The sequence below is a fragment of the Serinus canaria genome, chromosome 5 (assembly GCF_022539315.1).
Source record: "Serinus canaria isolate serCan28SL12 chromosome 5, serCan2020, whole genome shotgun sequence".
NCBI lineage: Eukaryota > Metazoa > Chordata > Aves > Passeriformes > Fringillidae > Serinus > Serinus canaria.
The window spans coordinates 12186265-12205976 of NC_066319.1; the positions used below are offsets into that span (position 1 = coordinate 12186265).

The following is a 19712-nucleotide window of genomic DNA, read 5'->3' on the forward strand; positions in this document are numbered from 1 at the left end:
TTGTTTGTTTTGTTTTCTTTTGTTTTTCCCATCAACTTCCTCCTGAATAATATTTGGGTCAAAATCCCTGGCAATATGCATGGCAATTATGTGATGTCTTGCTGATCTAATTGCCCTTATTGGCCAGCTGACTGTCCTTGGCAGAAACAAATACAAAAAGTTAGGCAGCATAAAAAGGCAGTTTGCAAAGAAAGGATTAAAAAAAAAGTAAAGGAAAAAAGGTACCATAGAATAAATAATTCTGTGTTTCCATGTATTTCAGATAATGTTTTGTCCATCTGTTTTTACTTTTCTGCGTTTATGGCAGCCTAGTTTTAACCTTTTGTCTGCAAAATATCTTTATTTAATGGTATCTGTGGTGTATAATGTTATATGTCAGTGATTTTTGTGATTTTTCTTTCAAATTTCATTAGCATAAATAGAACGTTTTCTTTATACAGTTTGTTTATTTCTTTATTCTTTCTTATGGATCATGTGATCATCAGCCACCACCATCAAATTAAAAATAAGCTCTGGTGAAGATAGAGCAGATCTTTGTATTAGAATCTGAGAAGTCTGTAAAATACTTTTAAAATATTAAATAATCCTTCTGAAAGAAAATAGAGAGTTGAGGAATAGTAATATAGGATCTCACAATAATATTTTCCTTGTTTCTCTTTTGCCCTCCTTTTCTCCTTTTGCTGCTGCTCATCTAATTTATTTCCAATCAGTAATAGCAAAATTATTAGAGGATGAAGAATGGGGAAAGAACTAAACTTCTTCTCATTTAGAAAGGTAATTATAATGAACACAATCAAATTTCAAATGCAGCTTCCAAAGGTGTCTAGCTAGTTTAAGGAAAATGCTAATCTCCTCCAGAATTCTTACACATCTTTTCTGAATTTAGGTTCTTTTAAGCTGCTCAGTGATGATGTTCAGAGATGTGCACCCTGTGCCTTTCACAGCAGTTAGAGTTACAGTTATGACAGTGCCTGTCATCTTTGGATTAGACTTGCAATTTCCTCTGATCTCCAAAATTGGATTCTAATTGGATGTGTGATAACAGATTGATCAATGTCTTGGATTAGTTCAGAATCATTGTGAGCAAGTTCTCAGCTCTATTCTCTTGGTTCAGTGCTGTGTTTAATATTTGGTGCTGCATTTTGTTACTTGAGATCTCTGCTGCTCCAAGTGCTGCTCTTCCCCCTCTTTGTCTCTACTGGACCTTCCTGATTATTTTTACTTGCCTGCCAGGTGTTCACATTTTGAAAGTGTAATGAAAAATAAAAGAGATGAGATGCATTGCCTGAAAAGCAAAAGTTCTGTAGCTTACTTTCCCCATGCACTTTCTGACCATTATGCAAGGTAATGTTTCAGTATTTCTTCATTTGTGTTCCTTAGTTTGCTGATGCTCTAGCATGACAGAGATGATAATAGTGCAATGATATGTTTTAAAGAGCTTTTATAATTTGATTAGATACTTTATATACCCTTTTCTGTAGCTTTGTGTGTATATACATGTGTACATATACAGATGTGAATGCATATGTGTATATAAAAATATAGACAGCCTGAAAAGGAATGTAATTAGGCTTTCCCAAGCTTGATCTGTTTTGTATTTAAGTTTTGAAGAACCCACAAACTTATTTATTGCTGGAGGAGGTCTAGATCTTTAATGTCACTTATTCTGCAAAAGGAGCCACTTGATGAAGTAATATCTGAGCCATAATATAAACAAATCAAGTGGATAATATATATTTTATAAAAGTATATTTCTCTTAAACTGAATGACAGGGTTATGTGGAACTCTTTGGGTGGAGCAGGAGGCTGCTGCTGCCCTTGGCAGTGCACTGGGCAGGGAGAAGGGAAGAATATTCCAGACTACAAGAGTGGAGGAAGAATTCTGTGCCTATTTAGTCAAGAGAAGGGAATACTGAGAGGGGATCACATCAATGCATGCAAATATCTCTGAGGTGGATGTCAAGAGGATGGTGCCAGACTCTTTTAGTGGTGCCCAGGGACAGAACAAGGAGCAATGGCCATAAACTGAAACACAAGAAGTTGCACCTCAAAATGAAGAACTTTACAGAGAGGGGGGAGAGCACTGGAACAGCTGTTCCAGGGAGGCCATGGAGTCTCCCTCTCTGGAGCCAATCAAACCCAGCTCAATGTGTTCCTGTGTCACTGCTCCTGCCACCCTGCCTTGGTAGGGGGTCTGGACTGGACCAGCTCCAGAGGTCCCTTCCAACCTGAACAGTTCTGTGAGGTTTACAGAAGGATATAAAGAGCAGGATAGTTTCATGCAGCTAGGAAGATTTCTAAGATGGGCCCATTTTTATAATTAAGTTCTTTACATTAATTGGAGGTAATCTCAAACAGGCCCACTCAGCCCAGGCTCTGTATCTTTAGCAATAGTCAGTAGTGGCATTTCTTTCAGAAGTGGCTCTTTCCCTTCTGGGGTTCTCTGCCATGTTTTTTCATCCTTAGCTAGAGGATGGCTCTGGGTTGTGCTGGGTAGCCATGGATTGATGAGTCTGTGTGAAGTTTTTTAACATCTTTGGTTACTTTTTTTTTTTTTTCCTGTAAAAACCAGCAGCAATTACTGCAATAATTTATTTATGCAGTGTGTGAGAAAAACCTCCTTAGGCTTGTTTTAAACCTGCTGCCAGATGGTCTAATTACATGGCCCCCATTCTAGTGAACAGCACACACCAACCATTCCATGACACTGGTGGCTACAGAGCACTGTAATAATCCCTGTTTTCCTCACGCTCGAGGGATCCCAGCCTGTGCAGCTCCTCACAGTAGGAACTGCTCCATCCCTTTGATTTCTCTCATTAGCCTGCCCTTTTTTATTTCTTCAGTACTTCTGTCTCTCTGCAGTTTGGACTGTGGGTGTTGCTCAGATCTATGCAGTGACGTTGTTTGGTCTGTCTTGTTTGATGTTCCTTTTCTAATATTTCATTTAGCATCTTTGAGAATTGGGCTGAGGCAATTGACTCCAAGATCTCTTTTCTGGTTGTTATTGCTGTAATGTAAGCCCAGCTTTCTATATAAATATTTTAAAGTTAATTTTTTCTCAGCATTTACTCGTTAGTGCAGAATTTCAGCAATGTTTTATTCTTATTTAATCACTATATTAAGGCCTGTTGCTGTTTTTTTCACAGCTCTATTTCTGAATATCCTCAGGAATTTTGTGTTGTCAATCCATGTTGACACTTTAGACTTCTACTGATCTTTAAATTCATTTTGATTAGGATAGATCTCAGCTTGAATCTTTGAGAAAGTACCTATTGGGATTTTTTTTTTATTTTCTGTAAACATTCTACTCTCTTTCTTTATTTTTTATGTGTTAACAAATCGCTCATCCTGAGGAGAGCCATTCCTTTCTTCCCGTGTAAATGCAATTTCTTCAGCATCATTAAAGGCAGACCATATCAAAATTGTTCATTGTGTTCTGCTTGTGTTTGGTTTTTAAATCAAAGCACACTGACTGGCTGGTCCCCTTTTATTGCTGTGTGAAGTCTGTTTCAGAAAGTCCAGTAGATTTGTTTAGCAAGGTATTAGTGTAGAAAATCCTACTGATTTTTGTCAATATTACATTTACATGGTGTAGCTATAAATTAATGTTGTAGGGTTCTGTCCCTACCTCATCCCCCCAATTTCTATCCAATTTTTCTGATGCTTTCCTCACATTTTTTCGGGATCAGTTTAAAAGCTGATAGTGTAGCTGTCATTTTCTGGTCCTATGGTACAAGATTGGTGTGTGATTGAATTTAACACAATGTACAGATTTTATTCCGTTGAAGGTTCCTAGAATAAAACCTTATCTTACATGAATCACTAAATACCTGACTATTTGTTTTGTCCAGATAGTCTCCAACATTGATTTGTATCTGCTTTGCAAGGTATTTGATGAATATACATATTTTGGACATCATCATAAGTTAACTCATATGTTAAAAACACTCAAATAGAGAAAAAAATTCTAATTGCTTCATATCAGTTTAAATTTAGTAATGAAATATCAGTTTAAATTTAGTAATGAAATGGTAAAGAGGATATTTCTTTTATGTATTCATTTGAGAGTGAAATTATAATTCCTGAATTGGAAAAAACATTTGTTTATAAATAATGAGGTGCATAGCTTTCAGTTAAAAACCCCCAAGCTATATAAATATTTGCCTTTTTAATAAAAATTATGAGGTTTTGGGGACTTTTTTTTGTGGAATGGCAAATTAAAATGGTCTGATAAGTTTTGCAAAGCTTTCCTGCTTTTCTCACTGGGACAGTATTTTTCTAGTCAGATATTGCTGGGAGTCTTGGCTTCCCATTGTTTTTCTATGGTTAAAATTCTTGGTATTTTCCCCTTTTCTGCTTTACAGAAAATAAATCAAAACATATGCAAGTTCTATGAGATGCTGGTTGGGAGATGAATTTGTTGATAAGAACATAGAATTAGTCACAGATGAGTGTAAGCTTCTTTCTTTTAGGTTCATCTTATTAGTAACTGTTTTGAAAACACAGACTGAAAGAGATTTCATAGCAAACGCATTAAACACTGTTAAAAAAAGGCTGAGAAAGTAAAAAATTAGTGTTGTTCCCCAAGGAAAAGTTCCTTTGCATGCATTTATAAAATTTGATGGATTTATTGGGCATGCTACACTGCAACTTTATTGTAAGTAATACTTGTCCCAAATGGCAAATTATATTTTCACTGCCAATGTTGTTCTCTGTAGATGTTTATGTAACTTTCACTATTGTGATGATTTTGCTAAAATTGTCTTGCAGTTCAGAAGAAGATTCCAATGCTTTTCTGCTTGTATAGGAAAAACTGGCAAGCTATCCTTATTATCTTGCAGTCACTGGAAGACACTTGACCCATCTTGACCTCTTTCTTTCATATTAGTTTCTCCATCTGAGTCATGCTACCAAAATGAAAGGAAAAAAAAAAAGATTTTGTTGAATCTGGGCATTTATAAGATGTTTATTCTTTTGGAGGGGAGTGGGAGCTTTGGGTAATGATTTTTACTCTTCAAAATCCTAAGTAAGATATGTTATAGAAACAAAAGTTTAATTTTTTAATAAGAAATATTTTTTTTAGTGCAGGGGGAGATTGGATTAGGATTTCACTCATCAAAATTGTGGGAAAACATAGAAACAAAACTAGGGAACAAGTCAGGACTTTTTTTTTTCCTTTTTTTTTTTTTGTGTTAGGCTTTGATTCGATGTTATTTAGAAAGCTTTGCAATGAGAATGCTGTAGGTAACTGTAACTTGTGCTCTACAAATAGGGCAGCAAAGTAGCTTAGAGTGTAAATCAAAACACTGGAATGGAAATAGGCTTTTGGATGCAATTTTCCACTCGGTTGCACAGTTGTGTCTTTAAGTGTCTGAGAGTCCTGTGATAGTTGAAACAGCAGAATGGAACACAATATGTGGAAAGCCAGTGAAAAAAAGAAATCTGATTTAGGAAATGATGATTGTGAAGGCACCTTTAGTTACCACATTAGCAGAATGTGAAATTCAGTTTACACCTACATAATGGGTATCACGTTAGAAGGATGTGCTCCTAAACCTTATTGAACCCACAGCATTGCACAATGACTTCTGGAGTTTGAGGCTGCTTGGGATTCTTTTTCCCTCTTTTAGCTGAAATCTGAGCCCATTCATCCCTCAGTATTTTCACAGAGAACTCTTTCACCATATTAGTAAATGGTAGCCACTGCCAGAGCTGTCTGACTGCATAATTTCTTTGATGAATTGACCATGAGGCAAGGTGCAATGATGATCCTCCCATACTGGTGGTGGTAATTCCTTTGTTCACTTTGCACATGCAAGATAAACAAATATCCATGCAAAACTTGCATTTTGGGCACAAAGTGGATCTTCCCAAGTCATTTTGTTTAAGTTAGTCATCACTCAATTCTTGAACAAGTGGGAAGGCATCATTGTTGGGTTTTTTTTTTCATTTAGAACAGCATCACAGTGTTACTATGTGGGGAAAAGGAATCTGCTTTCTTTCAAATCTGCTGTCATTTGATTCTTTTCTCAGCTGCTTACGAAGCTGCCAACTAAAGTACTACTTACCATGAATACATTAGAGAAAAGTAAATTGGCACTTTCTGTAGAATGCAGCAATTTGCATTCCCCTCTCTTACTGAGAGCAATCTGTATTACATTCTTCAGAGTTTCAATATTTTTCTCCCCCTAAGAGATATCATCTTGTATTTCCTGGCACTTCAACCAGAAACTTGTCCATTAAGATAAATTTTCTTAATACTGATTTAACTTTCACTAACGTATTTGCTCTTGTAATCAGCCTCATAATTATATTCTCATCTGGCTTTAAATTATTGCTTTTAAGTCTTTAGCTTCAGCAACTGAGGATGGAGTCAGTTCAGCCCCAGTGTATAACTTCCAACCAAAGCACTGCAGCAATATTTGCTTTCCTTTATGGCATAATATCTTCTTTGGCACCTTGACCAGCTTCTTTCATCTTACTTCTCTAACTCTAATCCCTGTAATATTTCTTTTTGGGTCATCCTCAAGTCATTGAAAGAAAACAACACTCATTTGTGTAAAGCCTGTACCCTATGGCAATTTTGCCAAAAAAACCCCCCTAAGATGGCAATTAACAGAATAGAATGAAAAGTGTCGGTGTTCAGTGATTTAGAGGTTTATTCTGCTGAAGGTGTTGTGTCTCTGAAGTAGCCTGAGGGATATGAAAATGCAGCCTCATAGTCTGAAAAAATTTGTCTTGTGCCTGAAGTCAGCTGGAGAACAACTCGGAGCTTTTGCAAAAACAAATTGTTCAGTGGGTGAACTGCATGAAAGTGCTGCTGGTTGTTTGCTTCCTCACTGTGCAACGGATCCACAGTGAAAGGGAACTTTGCAAAATCTGCATTGAACTTCTGAAATGCCTTTGTGTGTGATGTTGGAACAGTATGTTAGGTCTGAGAAAGACAAAGGTGAAAAATCCACTGACTTCTGTAATATACATGAAATATATGTTCTAACATACAGCTTCTTGGGCTTTGTTGCTGTTTGCTTAAAAATACCTTTATCTTCAGGTGACTGCTGTTGCTAATGACAAGATGCTGAACTAGATGATCATTTGGTTTAATTCATTTGATGCTAACCAGTCTCAGATCCATGGTCATTTTTCACTAAGAGACTTGTACAGTTTAATTTTATGCTTCTTGTTTTAGAGAGGGAATGGGGAGAGAGGAAAATATAAGTAGTTTTATACATATGTGTGAGATTTTAAAGAGAGAATTTGTGAGAAAACTCTGGGTGAAAAATTCAGTATCCCCCTTTTTCAGCTCATTTCTGAAAAACCCACTTGTGTTCATGTGGAATAGTTTCTCTTTGCTGATAAGAAAAAATCCAAGATCCATACCTGTATTTCAGGGTACTAGCTGGAAAAACACCAATTGGTTAAAAATGTAAGTCATAAAAAGGAGAATTGGTTCATCTCTAACTGTTTTCAGTTACTGCATTAAGAATACATCTGCATGCAGTGAAATATTTCAGCATAAGATTTTTGCACATCCTTCTATTGAAGGAAGATAAAATGAGAGGTTGTTCCCTCTGTCTGTTCCAACATGATGCATTAACAGTGTGTCAACACAGCAGTAAAGGCTTTTACTGTGTATAATTGTAAAATAATGCCAATAGGTAAATGGGAAAAGGATGTTTGGGGAGCAATTTCTAGATCTTGCTTTCTGCAAAATAAACATCCCTTTAAAAAAAAAAAAAAAAAAAAAAAAAAGGCTTTGGGTTTTGGATGACAGTAAAAGTGGTGCAGAATGCCAGAACACCAAAGCAACTGCACCGGAGCAGAGCAGTAATCCACCTAGCACTATTGCTTTCCTTTGATGGTGATTAGAACCACATGCTCCAAAGGAAAATGCTTATAATGGGCAATTAAAGGATCTGCACATAGCAGGCTTTTTTTCCCCCCCTCTGCCCTCCCTCCCCCAGTTGTCATAAATTACTGGTTGGCCTTTACTCTGACGTGCAAGTCTGACAAAACCTAGAAGGAACAGGAAATGATCTAAGTGTGGTTTTAGACAGTTTTTTTTTCATTACCTACATAATAAGAAAAAAACCCTCTACTTTCTACCTTTTAGAACCTTTTGGAAACATTTAAAGATCTTAAAAATTATATCTAAAAAAGAAGATCAGATCAAATAAAACAGAGAACAATAGGAACTGAGAACTTTCTACAGCAGACAAAGTAGATGCTGCCCTGCTGATACTCCTGGGTACAAAAGCAGAAGTAGCATGTCTTTTTAAAAACAACCAAATGAAACAAACATGTAAAAAAAGAAACAAAACCCCAGCCAAACAAAAAAAAAAAAATTCTGCTTGCAGGGAGTAGTATTAGCTGCAAGAATGAGCTTGGTGAAGGCTTCTTTGAAACTTTAGCATACACTGGAGCATTTTTGCTCTGTTTTTGTATCTCTGCTGAGGGCACAGTTACTGAAAATAGTAACTAAGCTTGTGAAAACTCTAAAGTGAGTTATTAAAGCTTACTTAGGTGCAGCTCTAGTCAAAGATTTATATTTGCAAGGGAGATCAGGATACTTGGAGTCTGCTGGAAACATTGTGGTGGCGAGACACCTGCGCGATCCTGTGCTGTTCTTACGTGTCCAGCCAAATATATTGCAGGTACTACTTAGCAGAAAAGAGTGTTAATTAAAGCAATTAAGAAGAAGTGAATCTCTTTTCACTAAGGAAGAATTTAGGGCTCTTAAAAAAAGCAAAAGTAATGTCTTTCATAAAAGAGTGCAGCAGAGTCAACAACTGAGTCGTTGGACAGGGGATGTGACTGTTTCCGTCAGGATATGTGTCCAAACCTCAGAACCATGAAAGCACACACAGCTTCTGTTCAAAGATTGTGGCTATCTGCAGACTTCACAACCCATTGGCCATTTTACACCCTTGGATAAATAAATTGTGTATAGAGTCAGGAAGTGATAAGTATTAGGGTTCCAAAAATACCGTCGGTTTTTTTTTGCCTCTTCCGTTTATTTTCATGGGAAGGTTTAGGGAGTGGAGAAATACCATGATGATTCTAAATGCCCAGGGTATGATACTGAGGGCTGTATTCTGTCTTGATCACAGCAATCTACACAAGTGAATGCTGTTTTGGCCTGCAAGATTTCACAACAGAACCTTGTCTTTGTTATCTAAATGATGCTGCCTCTACTTTGAGACTCATTCTTTGGTTGCATCACCTTTAGTTCGTACTGTATAAAATTTAACTACTTATTAACATACTTTTTTTCAACATCTACCTTTTCTACAGAGAGGGAAAAGACCTCTAATAATAAATAAGACCCCTAAGACTTCAAGATTTCTGAAGGTTTCAGAAACCTTGCTCTGGGGGTTTTTTTGCATTATTAAATTACATGGATAAAAAACGGTAATTGATTGTAAGCTGCTACAAAAGACTAATCTGGAAATAAAAGCAATGGATCAATCTTGTTGGAAAGGCAATCATGAAAAGAAATGGGTATGTAACACAACCTTTTTCATATTTTACAATAAATTTATTTCTTATCTAGTGGTAGAATTTGGCTTTTGAATGAGGTGATTTTTCACAGAGTTGATTTCTGAATCAAGTTGCTGTGGTGTTGGTTTCATTGTTTGGTTAATTCTATGCTTGGTTGCTATGGAAATACTTATTTACGGAGCTAATGCCTAATGGTGTCAAACAGATGCTACTGGCAACTAGGAATCCTTTATATTTGATCAATGAAAGACTCAGTCAGAAGTAGAAACTCAATTTTGTGCTCGTTTTTCTCCGTTAAAATTTTGCAACATGGATTGGAATGGATGTTCTCAAATAGGACAAGTTTTCTTTTTGTTATAAGCATTAAAGCACACATTGAATCTCCTAAAAAGTATGATGAAAGTGAAATGAAATCCTATTTTAGGTGTAGGGAACCATACAGCAATGATATAAATTTTAACATTGTGTGTGGCCTTAGATAGTGTGCACGTTTCAGCTTGGGAAAAGGAGAATAGTGTTGGTTTTATTCAGCTTTCAAAATTGATTTTTAGATTTCTAAAGCTCTGATTTTTTTTTTTTTTGTAGCTGTGTATTTTAAATCTCTGCATAAGCATTAGTATTGCTCTTACTGTAACTTGTCAAAAACAAATAATTCTAGGGTAAGTAAGCTGATATGATTTTGTATTTTATAAGTTAAATTTTTAAGAAAACATCATTGCACAGTTGTCTAGTCAAATATATTTTAAGGTTAATTTTTTTAAAAAAGGTTTAAAAATGCTTAGTGTACTTTTATAGTAATTTCAGTCATTTATAGCTTGACAAAAGTAAAATCCTTGCTGTTTTATCATGCTAAGCCTTTGGAAGTTGAAAATGCTCCTCCAACAGATCTTTAGACAAAATGGAGTTGTGGTATTTGTATAAAGAAGATCTAAACAGCCTCCACCCTCCATGGCATCAACTCTTCTGCAAGACACATCTATTCCTGGCCCTGGAACCATGGGTACACTGCCACAGGAAAGATAACCTTTCCTATGGAACAGGAATTAAAAACCAAACCAACCCCCTGAAGCCCTGCTGGTTTGCCTTGATTGTCTTCTCCCATTTCTCATCTGTTTTTAGTTTGCTTAGGCTATAAACTTCTCAGAGGAGCACTTATTGCCTTTTATTTTGTGAAAAACAGCGTTGCCTTGCTGCTGCTGTTGGAGCTTGGAGCTGGTTTAGGGAAGGCCTCTGTTACCCTTACCTTGTAATTTTTTTAACAAGATTCTGAGGTTGCTAATGATGTGTGCTTTGCCAAAGTGCTGTCCTTTAGCTTTGGTGATGGCTAGGTTGATATTCTTATGTTCAACTAGCATGGGGTCTCTTCTGAAGTACATGGAAATACTGTTTTTATTGTTTGAGAAAACATAGGCCTGATGCCTTCTGTAATTTTTATTTTTTTTTTACTGCATATATCCACTCAGTGACAGGTATTTACAATATCCTGAGATCTGACTCAGTGCCCATAGTACTGAATACAGTGTTCATTGTTCAGAACAGCAACTTTGGGGAGAATTTGTTGAGCTTTAAGAACTTTTTTAGCCTTTAAAAACTTATTTTCAGAGATGCAAATTCATTCTCTTGAGGCTCTTAGGCTGTTTTGAGTGACAGGTTTCAGTTTGACCTACACTGGCTGATGATGGCCAAATAGGGAAAAGTCACTTGTACCTAAAGGGGTTCTCTAAGCTGGCTTGTCTTCTTTTAACCACATTGAAATTTATTTCAGAGACTAAATAGATTCAATTATTATAGTTGAAAGTAATACAGACCCTGACTGTTACAGAACAAGGCGTGGTGTATGTGTGGGTTTTTGTTTTGGTTAGTTTTTTTTCCTATTTGAAGCTATTTTCAATTGAAGCTGTCCTTCCAAGCCCTGATCAGCTTGTCAGGCAATTCTACAAAACCAGGAAAGAGTGTTCAGTGAGAACTTCTCTTCCAATCTGACTGGTCATGTCCTATACCCATTTCTGGGGGGATGGCTGTAGATTTGCCACCTTTCAGAAGTTCATCTGCAGGATCAGAGCCCACTGAGGTTGGATTGTCAGAGGGGCTCCCATGCCTGCGATTGCTGTGATGTTGCCACTGACCACGGATGCTCAAAGCCGAAGTGTGCGAGTTACTAAGCAGAGGTCTAAGTTGCAGCTTGGAACTTTTATGACTCAAGTCCATCCTAGATAAGGTGTTTCTTGATGGAGGAGGTGAGGGAAGAACGTTATGTGCAATGGATTACAAAATCTTAGTATTACAGAGTACAGATCTTTCTGCAACAAGTCTCGTGGTTGCAAAATCAGAAATTGCTGAGGCTCTGCCTAAGACCTATTTTAAGGTCTCTTGGTCTGCTCACAGTAGGTCAAAATAAAGGTTGTCTTTTCACTCCTGCTGTAAGATTAGTGTGACTCTGGGAATACTTTGTAACTTTTGTTGATGCACAGTAATGAAATTTAACTTAGACTGCTAAGCTCTCAAGAAAAAATAATGCCAGAAATACTGCTTGTTTAGTTTTCCAGACTTAACTAGTAATGCAAGGACTTAGGCTACTTAAACTAAGTCTGTATGTAGTGAGAGAAGGAATAAAATTTTCTTAGTGCAAAGGAGAAAATTCTTCTTTAAACGGAGAAATAGAATTTATCAGCTGTTAGCCTTTAAAATCGTCACCCTCCTTGTCTTTCAAACCCTGGCAATTCTGCAGGAGGTGTATAAAGGAATATCCTGCTGCTTTCTGCTACTTTCTCCAGAAATTGTTTTTGTGGGGGAGGCTTTCTGGATTTTGAGTGCCATCTTGTGGTGCCTTCTAAGCTCCTAAGGAAAGGTAACCCCCCTTTCCTTGCTAACCTGGGAGGATTTGCTTAGTGCAGAGATGTACCCGGTTGGATTTACCATGGAAAAATATTCATTATTTATAAAGATCTGCATTTTTTTCCAGTCGTGTTTAGCAGCAGAGATTGCTACTTGGTACCTCTACTTCTCATCAGTTTAATTTTAATTACTTTGATATGTAGCATGTGGAATGACCCCTGAAAATGTGACAGGCTGTGGTAGCTTGCTGGCTGTGTTAATATTCTGCCTTGTCTTCTCTCAGGAGATATGGCTTCAAGTTAATGGTGACATATAATGAATTAAAGAAAAATCTGATAGAAAAATACATGTAGACTGAAGTTGTATTAATTTCAAATCTGTTTCAGTTTCTTTGCTGTAAAATTGGTGAAGAAGCTTAAATCTTCTGGTTTAAATGACAACATAAAATTTTCAGTGATAAATCCAAGCTGTGAAATTTTTCATTTAAAATAAAAATCTGCATAAAATGATGCCCCACCATTTAAAATATCAAACAGTTATTTGCATTGAAAGTAGACTGGAAGATTTTTCTGCCTTGTGTTTACTGGGTGAGCGTGGGTCATTAGAACCTATTTATTTACTATAGCAGGGCTTAAGCCAAAAGGAAGGCTTTGAACCTTTTTAGTCACAAAGATTGACCCCAAAAATTATAGCTTATGTGAACGTGTGTATGTGTACATGTTGTTTAAAGGATGAATAAAGGAGTTGCAATAAATTATTTGGTTCAGAAAAATTCTGGAGTAAGCAAGATGTTTATTGTTAGGTATTTTGTTTGTTAGTTAGGAGGCTTTTTTTATTATTATTGTGAGCTCATTTGTAGCAAACAAATAAAATAGCAAACAAATAAAATCAGCTAACAAATAAAATAAAATAGCAAACAAATAAAATCAGCTAACATACCACATATTCAAAAGAAAAATAAAATACTCTGAGAGGAAAACCTCTTTTGTGTCCCCTAATGGAGGCTGCACGATTACGAGCGAGCTGACGCAACTCTGTGGCCCATTAGTATCAAAGGTTACTAATACAACTAACAAAACCCATGTGGACAGCTGATCTCTGCTGCTGATTGAGGCAAAAGTTAATGAAGCAGATTAATGCAGTCTCTGTGTGCGGGGACAGAATGAAACCAAAAGATTTGCTCGTGTTCAATACAGTAAGGAAATGTCCGTCTAGAAAGAGAGGCTTCGCAATGAAGAAAATGGAATAAAACCACTCAAACAAACAAACAAACAAATGAAAAGAAACAACTCAGCCTGGCGAGATGTTGCTAAAACCAAAAGCATCGTGGCAAAATGGGTATGGCCACAGAATGTTGGTCATTATCTTACTGTTTGTCAGTGACAGTTAAAAAAAAAAAAAAAAGAAAAATACATGGTAGCTAGATTACTCACTTAAAAAAATCCCCCAAACTCTCAAATACCTAAATTCTTAATTCTTGATTTTGATCTGCTTGCTTTACCCAGTATTACCCAGTATGATTTTCTGATGGAGCACAACTTACTCCCAGTTCAAGCACATGCTTCATGGTAGATCTCTTCAGTTTTCCTAGCAAGCAGATGTCATAACTATTTACTTTAAACACAGTTTAGTGGCATCTCTGTGAAGACAGCTGAAGAGAAGAAGAGCCTTTAAGTGCCTCCCTTGCCTGGGCACTGCTGACACGTCCCCACCTGTGGGGTTTTTCTTGACACTTTCTGCACCTTCCTCTGGACAAGCACCAGAATGGAACATTGTGCTTTCTCCATGGAAGTGTTGTTAGTGCCAGCGGAACAGAAACATACCTAGTTCTCACCTGTAAAAATAAGCAGAAGAGCTCCCAGGATTGCAAAATGTTAATTACCAAGTTGGGTATTGGCATGTTATTTGTGCTCTGTAGCGATGTAAAAGAGTGAAAAGCTATGTTTAATTTGTGAATACACATTTTGCAAATGGATTAATTTATCAAAGAATAATTAGAATCTGTCGAGAAGTCATGAAGACTGAAAGCTTTTGAAACAGAACAGACATCTGAATTTCATTTCTTGTATGTTGTTTTCATTTTTTGTCAGTATAAAAGACAAATTAAGTGAGTGCTGTTGACGTACTTGAAGCTGATAGCATCTTCAGATTGTGTTGCTGACGTTCTTTTGTGGGTTTGGTGGGTTTAGTGAGATTATTCAGAGCATGGGGTTTTGTAGCCATGTTCAAGCAAAGCCTAAGAAAACCTCCTGCAAGAAAATCTTTTTAAAAATACCAATTTTTAACCTCTCTTTGGCGAGATTTTTGCCCTCTTTAAAAGTACATGATCTGATGTAATGCTTTCTTCATTGTATTTACAAAAAATTGCTTCTGTTTGAATGATTCTGAAAGAAAAAATATTTTGGAGGTTTTAGGCTAGATTTGTTTTTGTATGTTGAAGTGAATAGGAGCAGGAAAGCAGCATCACCATCGAATTTAATGTTTATGTTGAATGATTTATAAGCAATCCAAAAAAACTGAAATAAGGCCATATTATTCTGTCATCACGATATCTCTGTTGCATGCAATTTCTTTAAACTCTTCTTTAGGGCTCTTGCTGGGTAGCATTAGCTGAAGATATGGCCCAAATTAAATATGAAAAAAACAAAGGGGGAAACATTTCCCATTGTATCACACAACTAAAATTTATGTTAAACAACCATTGTTGTTTCTCCACGTTAACACATCATGTTTTATTAATTACCTTTAACCATTAATTACCATTAACACATTACCTTTTTATTAATCTTTTCTTTTCTCCTTTTTTTTTATCTTTGCAGATGATACTTTGGGATTGGGATTTGAAGCAATGGTACAAGCCCTATTACCAGGTCTGTAAATTATGAATTTAATTGTATTTTTTTTTTGTGAAATGTGATTGAGTACAGATTTCAAAACTGTTCAAACTGTCAAATTTCAGTTCTTCTGTTGATGCTGGATTTGCCTATTGTTTCCCTCTGTCTCTTATATTGTAGTAAGCTCTTCTTGTTCCTGTTCGGAGAATTATGCAAAATTAAAAGGAATCACTTTTGTTTGGATAAATTTTTTATAACTTCTTTCAGTAGAATCAGGGTTAATAAAAATTATGAGGTTGTGGAAATTGTACCTCTGTCAGTTTGACTGCCAAAATTTGTTGATATTGTTGGAAGAGAAAGAATAGTAAGCTTAATGCTGAGACAAAGTAATGAAAATAGAGATTTAAAAATTGCCAACAGATTTCAAACAGACAAAAGAAAGCTGGAAGCTAATGTTGAATTGTGAATTACTTTTTAGTGTGTGACACAAACCTGCAGACACTGCTGTCTGAATGTCTGTTTTCTCTAAAAGAAATTACGTTGCATTGATTTTTAAAAAAATTTATTTTTGCAATGCACAAGATACTTTAAACAAAGAATACCATGAAGTGTTTGGGCATGGTACCAGTTTGCAGCATTTCCATCTATTCCAGAGCGCTGGCAGTGGGAGCGGAGCCGATCTCTCGGTGCTGAACGAGGCTCGGAACCTGCTCGCGGAGCTCCTGGCTGACCCATGCCTCCCCCCACATGTCATCTCTTCCCTTCGAAGCATTCACAGCCTCATTGGTGCTTTCTCAGGAGCATGCAGGCCAAAGGCCAGCCCATTCACCCCCTTCCCTGGTTTCTTCCCCTGTCCTGAAATAGAAGATCCTGCTGAAAAAGACCGGAAGCTGCTCAAGGTCTGACAGCTTTTATTTTCATTCATGTGTGTGTTGCAATTAAAGAAAAGAATAGACAAAGGAAAGTTCTTCTAGAGGCAATGCTCCTGTATGCACAGCAGGTCTCTAGTGAGTACCTGGGGACAATGTTTGAGGTCAAAAGGGAGCAGCTGTGAAAACACATTGAATGAAGTGGAGAGAAGTACTAAAATGCAAATTCAAGTGGCTGATGGGCAGACAGTACCAGCACTGGTCTGCACCCTGACCACAACATTCCTCAAAAGAACAGCAAATATAAACTGAAGGTGTTATAGTCTCATGATATGGGACAAACAGGGCTGTTCTTGATTCTTCTACATTCTTTATCTAACCATTGCTGTCAGTGTGGCTTTTTCATTGGCCTTTTTTCCCCGAGAAATTTACTCTTGTGGACAGCCAACCAGCCATCACACAGAAGCAAATCAGCTATGTAAGATGAAAAGTATCCCTTCTTTTTCTTCAGCAAATCCCTTTATGAGACCAGTATAAAATCTACTGTCACTTCTCCATTACTCAGGGTTAATAAGTGAAAGCAAGAGTGTAGTTACTATATGGAATGCTAAAGAATGTGGTGGGAAAAAAACTCAGCTGCAGAGCACCAGAGCTAATATTTCCAGCCCAGGATTGACAGCTTGAGGCTCTTTGTTGTGGAGGCTGCTCTGGGACATGCCCTGTAGTTATTTACATTTCCAAAAAGTGGGAAACTTGGTCCAAACTGATCATCTGGTTGGCTTAGTATTTTGCAGCCTGATTCAGCCTGTGAAGTATCTGCTGGGAACCATATTTTTGGGAGAAAAACTCAGTGTCTACAGGTTACTCTGTGGCAGGTCCTGCAGAACTACTGCAGTTTGAAATTCCTTGTACTGTCACATGGATGCCTGCAGAAACCAGTTGGGCAGGGATCACAGTCATTCAGCATGTTTTTCTTGTGGATTTCTTTAAAAGCAGCTAAGGATTGGCACACATTTTGATTTTTAAAATTTCTTTGTAGCTAGTCAAAATAGTGTGAGATGAAAAATATTCATTTCTGGAGACCAGTTATAAAGAGTATGTGAGATTGAAATATTATGGTGTTTTGCAGCTGCTCTCTTTTTCTCCTTCCTAAAAAGGAACTTTTCCTTCAAGTTCTGGGGATTTTCTGTATAGAAATTTTCCTAGTGCTTGCCACAATCATTCAGTAATTCTTTGGCTTTGGTATGTCTAAGAGTAAGCCCAAATATTGGGCTATGTATGTTACTGCAAGAGAAGGATTCCTTTTGCTTTCAAAAAACAGATATATGAGAAAAAATTCCAGGCTAAAACACAGCTAAGAAAATATTATGAAAGTATTTCTTCAAAATGGATGATTTTGAAAAGTTCCCACTCTTGGAATAAGAGTAACTTGGAATATAAAAGGTCTCCTCCATATTTTTTTGCTGTGGATTATGTACATCTTTATTCCTCTTCCCTGAGTAGCTTCCAAAGTGTGTTCAGTTATAATTTTCAAGCTGATTAGGGGGTCATCAAGTTGATTAGAGGGTTGAAGCACCTCTCCTCCAAGGAATGTTTGAGAGAACTGTGATTGTTCAGCCTGGAGAAGAGAAGGCTTTGGGGTGACCTAATTGTGGCTTTCCAGTACCTGAAGGGAGCCTGTAGGAAAGGTGGAGAGGGAATTTACACAAGCATGTAGTGACAGGACAGGGAGAGTGGCTCCAAACTGGAAGAGGGCAGGGTTAGGTTGGGTATTAGGCCAGGCTGGGTGGGGCTGTCAGCAATCTGGTCTAGGGAAAGGTGTCCTTGTTCATGGCATGGTGGGTTGGAAATTCAGGATCTTTAAGGTCCCTTCCAACACAGACCATTCCATGATTCAGTGGTGAGCTGCCTGTTCTCCTCTCTAGGAAAGGAATTAAAAACAGGGAAAAGAGTGTGACTGGGCTTCAGATCTTGGGCTAGTCATAACTGCTTAGCTAATGCTAACCCTTCCCCTTGGGTTTCTTGGAAGTGTGACCTGCCCAGTGTTCAGAAAAAAAAAATTAAATATGAGACAAAAAACATTGCAAGGCTGCTCTGCAACAAAAACACTTTCCACTTCCATCAGGACTGTCCCTAGAACTGTCCCCAGCTCTCCCAGTGTGTGACAGTAGAATGTTTTCCAGATGGGTGTGTTTCTGCTGTTATTAGCAGTCATGATTTTAACAGATTTCACAGGCAAGGCAAGTAAAAGTTGTCTAGGCAAACCCCAGAGTGTGCACTTCTCTTACCTCCTGGCCTTGCTGCCCTTGGGAGACCCCCACCTGGAGTAAGAGACCATACCTGTGGTAAGGTACCACATCAGCTGTTTGGCTATAAATATTAGCAATAAATAGCCCTTACAAACAATAAATAAAAATTTAACATCTGCTTTTACTTCCATGGATTTTAACCACAGTCAAATTACTCAACAGGGATTAAGTAGCAGGAGCAGCCTGCCAACCCCACAGCTGAGACGATCCTCAGGAGTTTCTGGCTTGTCATCTATGGAATCAACATCATCCAGATGGGAAAGGAGTAGCATTAGCAAGAGATCCCATCAGGAATATAACACACCCAGGTAAGCACTGAACAGCATTTCCAGGGCAATGATAATGCTGGAACCTGGCAGCAGAAGAATTGGATGTAAAGTCTTGTGAATTAAGATCCAAATTCTGCCAGCATAAACTGGAAAAGTTAGTGGTGTACTATGCTGTGTAACTCAGGTTGATCTTAAGCAGGAATCAGATTGTTCTGAGGTTAAATAGTGTGCTCTGTCATAGTAGGTAGGCCTTGATATAAGCTTCAGTAGGAAATGAAAGAAAAGTCCAGCATACATGATTGCAAAACAAACTAGCCTCTAACTAGTCTCTGCCTCCTTCTTCTTGTTTAATATTTGTATCACTTGCCAACTTCAATATACCCGTGCAGAATTTAAAAGGTGAGACAATTTTCTAGTGGTTGGTAGCTGCTGTTGTGGGCATTATAATGTTTATTATTCCTCCAGTCATCAAGCAAGGTGTAAGATACATTAAGGTAGTAATCTCTTCTCTACTTGTTGGAAAATATGCTGCAAATAGAGCTTTTATTTCCAGAATTAAGATAACATTCTGAATTAGGATTAAGATGAATGGTTTTTTTTCCTTTTTGTATAATGTTGTATATTAGTGAAAATTCACACATTTAATTTTATTTGAATGTATAAATGAGTATGCCTTTGCTTCTGAAAGCTGTAAAAGTGTGTGTGGTTTTGCTTTTCTTGTTTTCTGGGTTTTGTTTTTTTTGTTTGGATGTTTATTTGGGTTTTTTACTTGGTTAGGTTTTTTTATTTGTTTTTTTCCTTTAAATGGTTCTATATAGGTCATAAGGAAAGTATAACATGCATTTTTAAAAAAGAAAATGTGAATTATGCAGATAACTGGTAGTTATTAGTAGTAGATGGGAATTTATATAAACATGTCCAAGAATTTACTTATCAGCATTATATTTAATATTCAAGTGAACCACTTGAATAATTTGTCCCTTTCAGTGTTTTTTCCCCCCCTTGAATAAAAGATGATCTTCAAGTTTTTACATTGTTGAACTCAATTTTGGTTTGTGTATGAAGTACAATTGAAGATTCTAATAGTGGTAGAAG

At 37.0% G+C, this 19712-nt stretch overlaps 1 protein-coding gene across 1 annotated transcript in view; it reads left to right on the plus strand.

Annotated features, from left to right (window-relative positions):
* PDE3B (phosphodiesterase 3B) overlaps positions 1 to 19712 on the plus strand; it is an 83906-nt gene that overhangs the window by 50567 nt on the left and 13627 nt on the right. Inside the window, 3 exon segments of the mRNA XM_030240367.2 lie at positions 15156 to 15206; positions 15824 to 16069; positions 18511 to 18656. Coding sequence (XP_030096227.2) covers positions 15156 to 15206; positions 15824 to 16069; positions 18511 to 18656 — 443 coding nt within the window.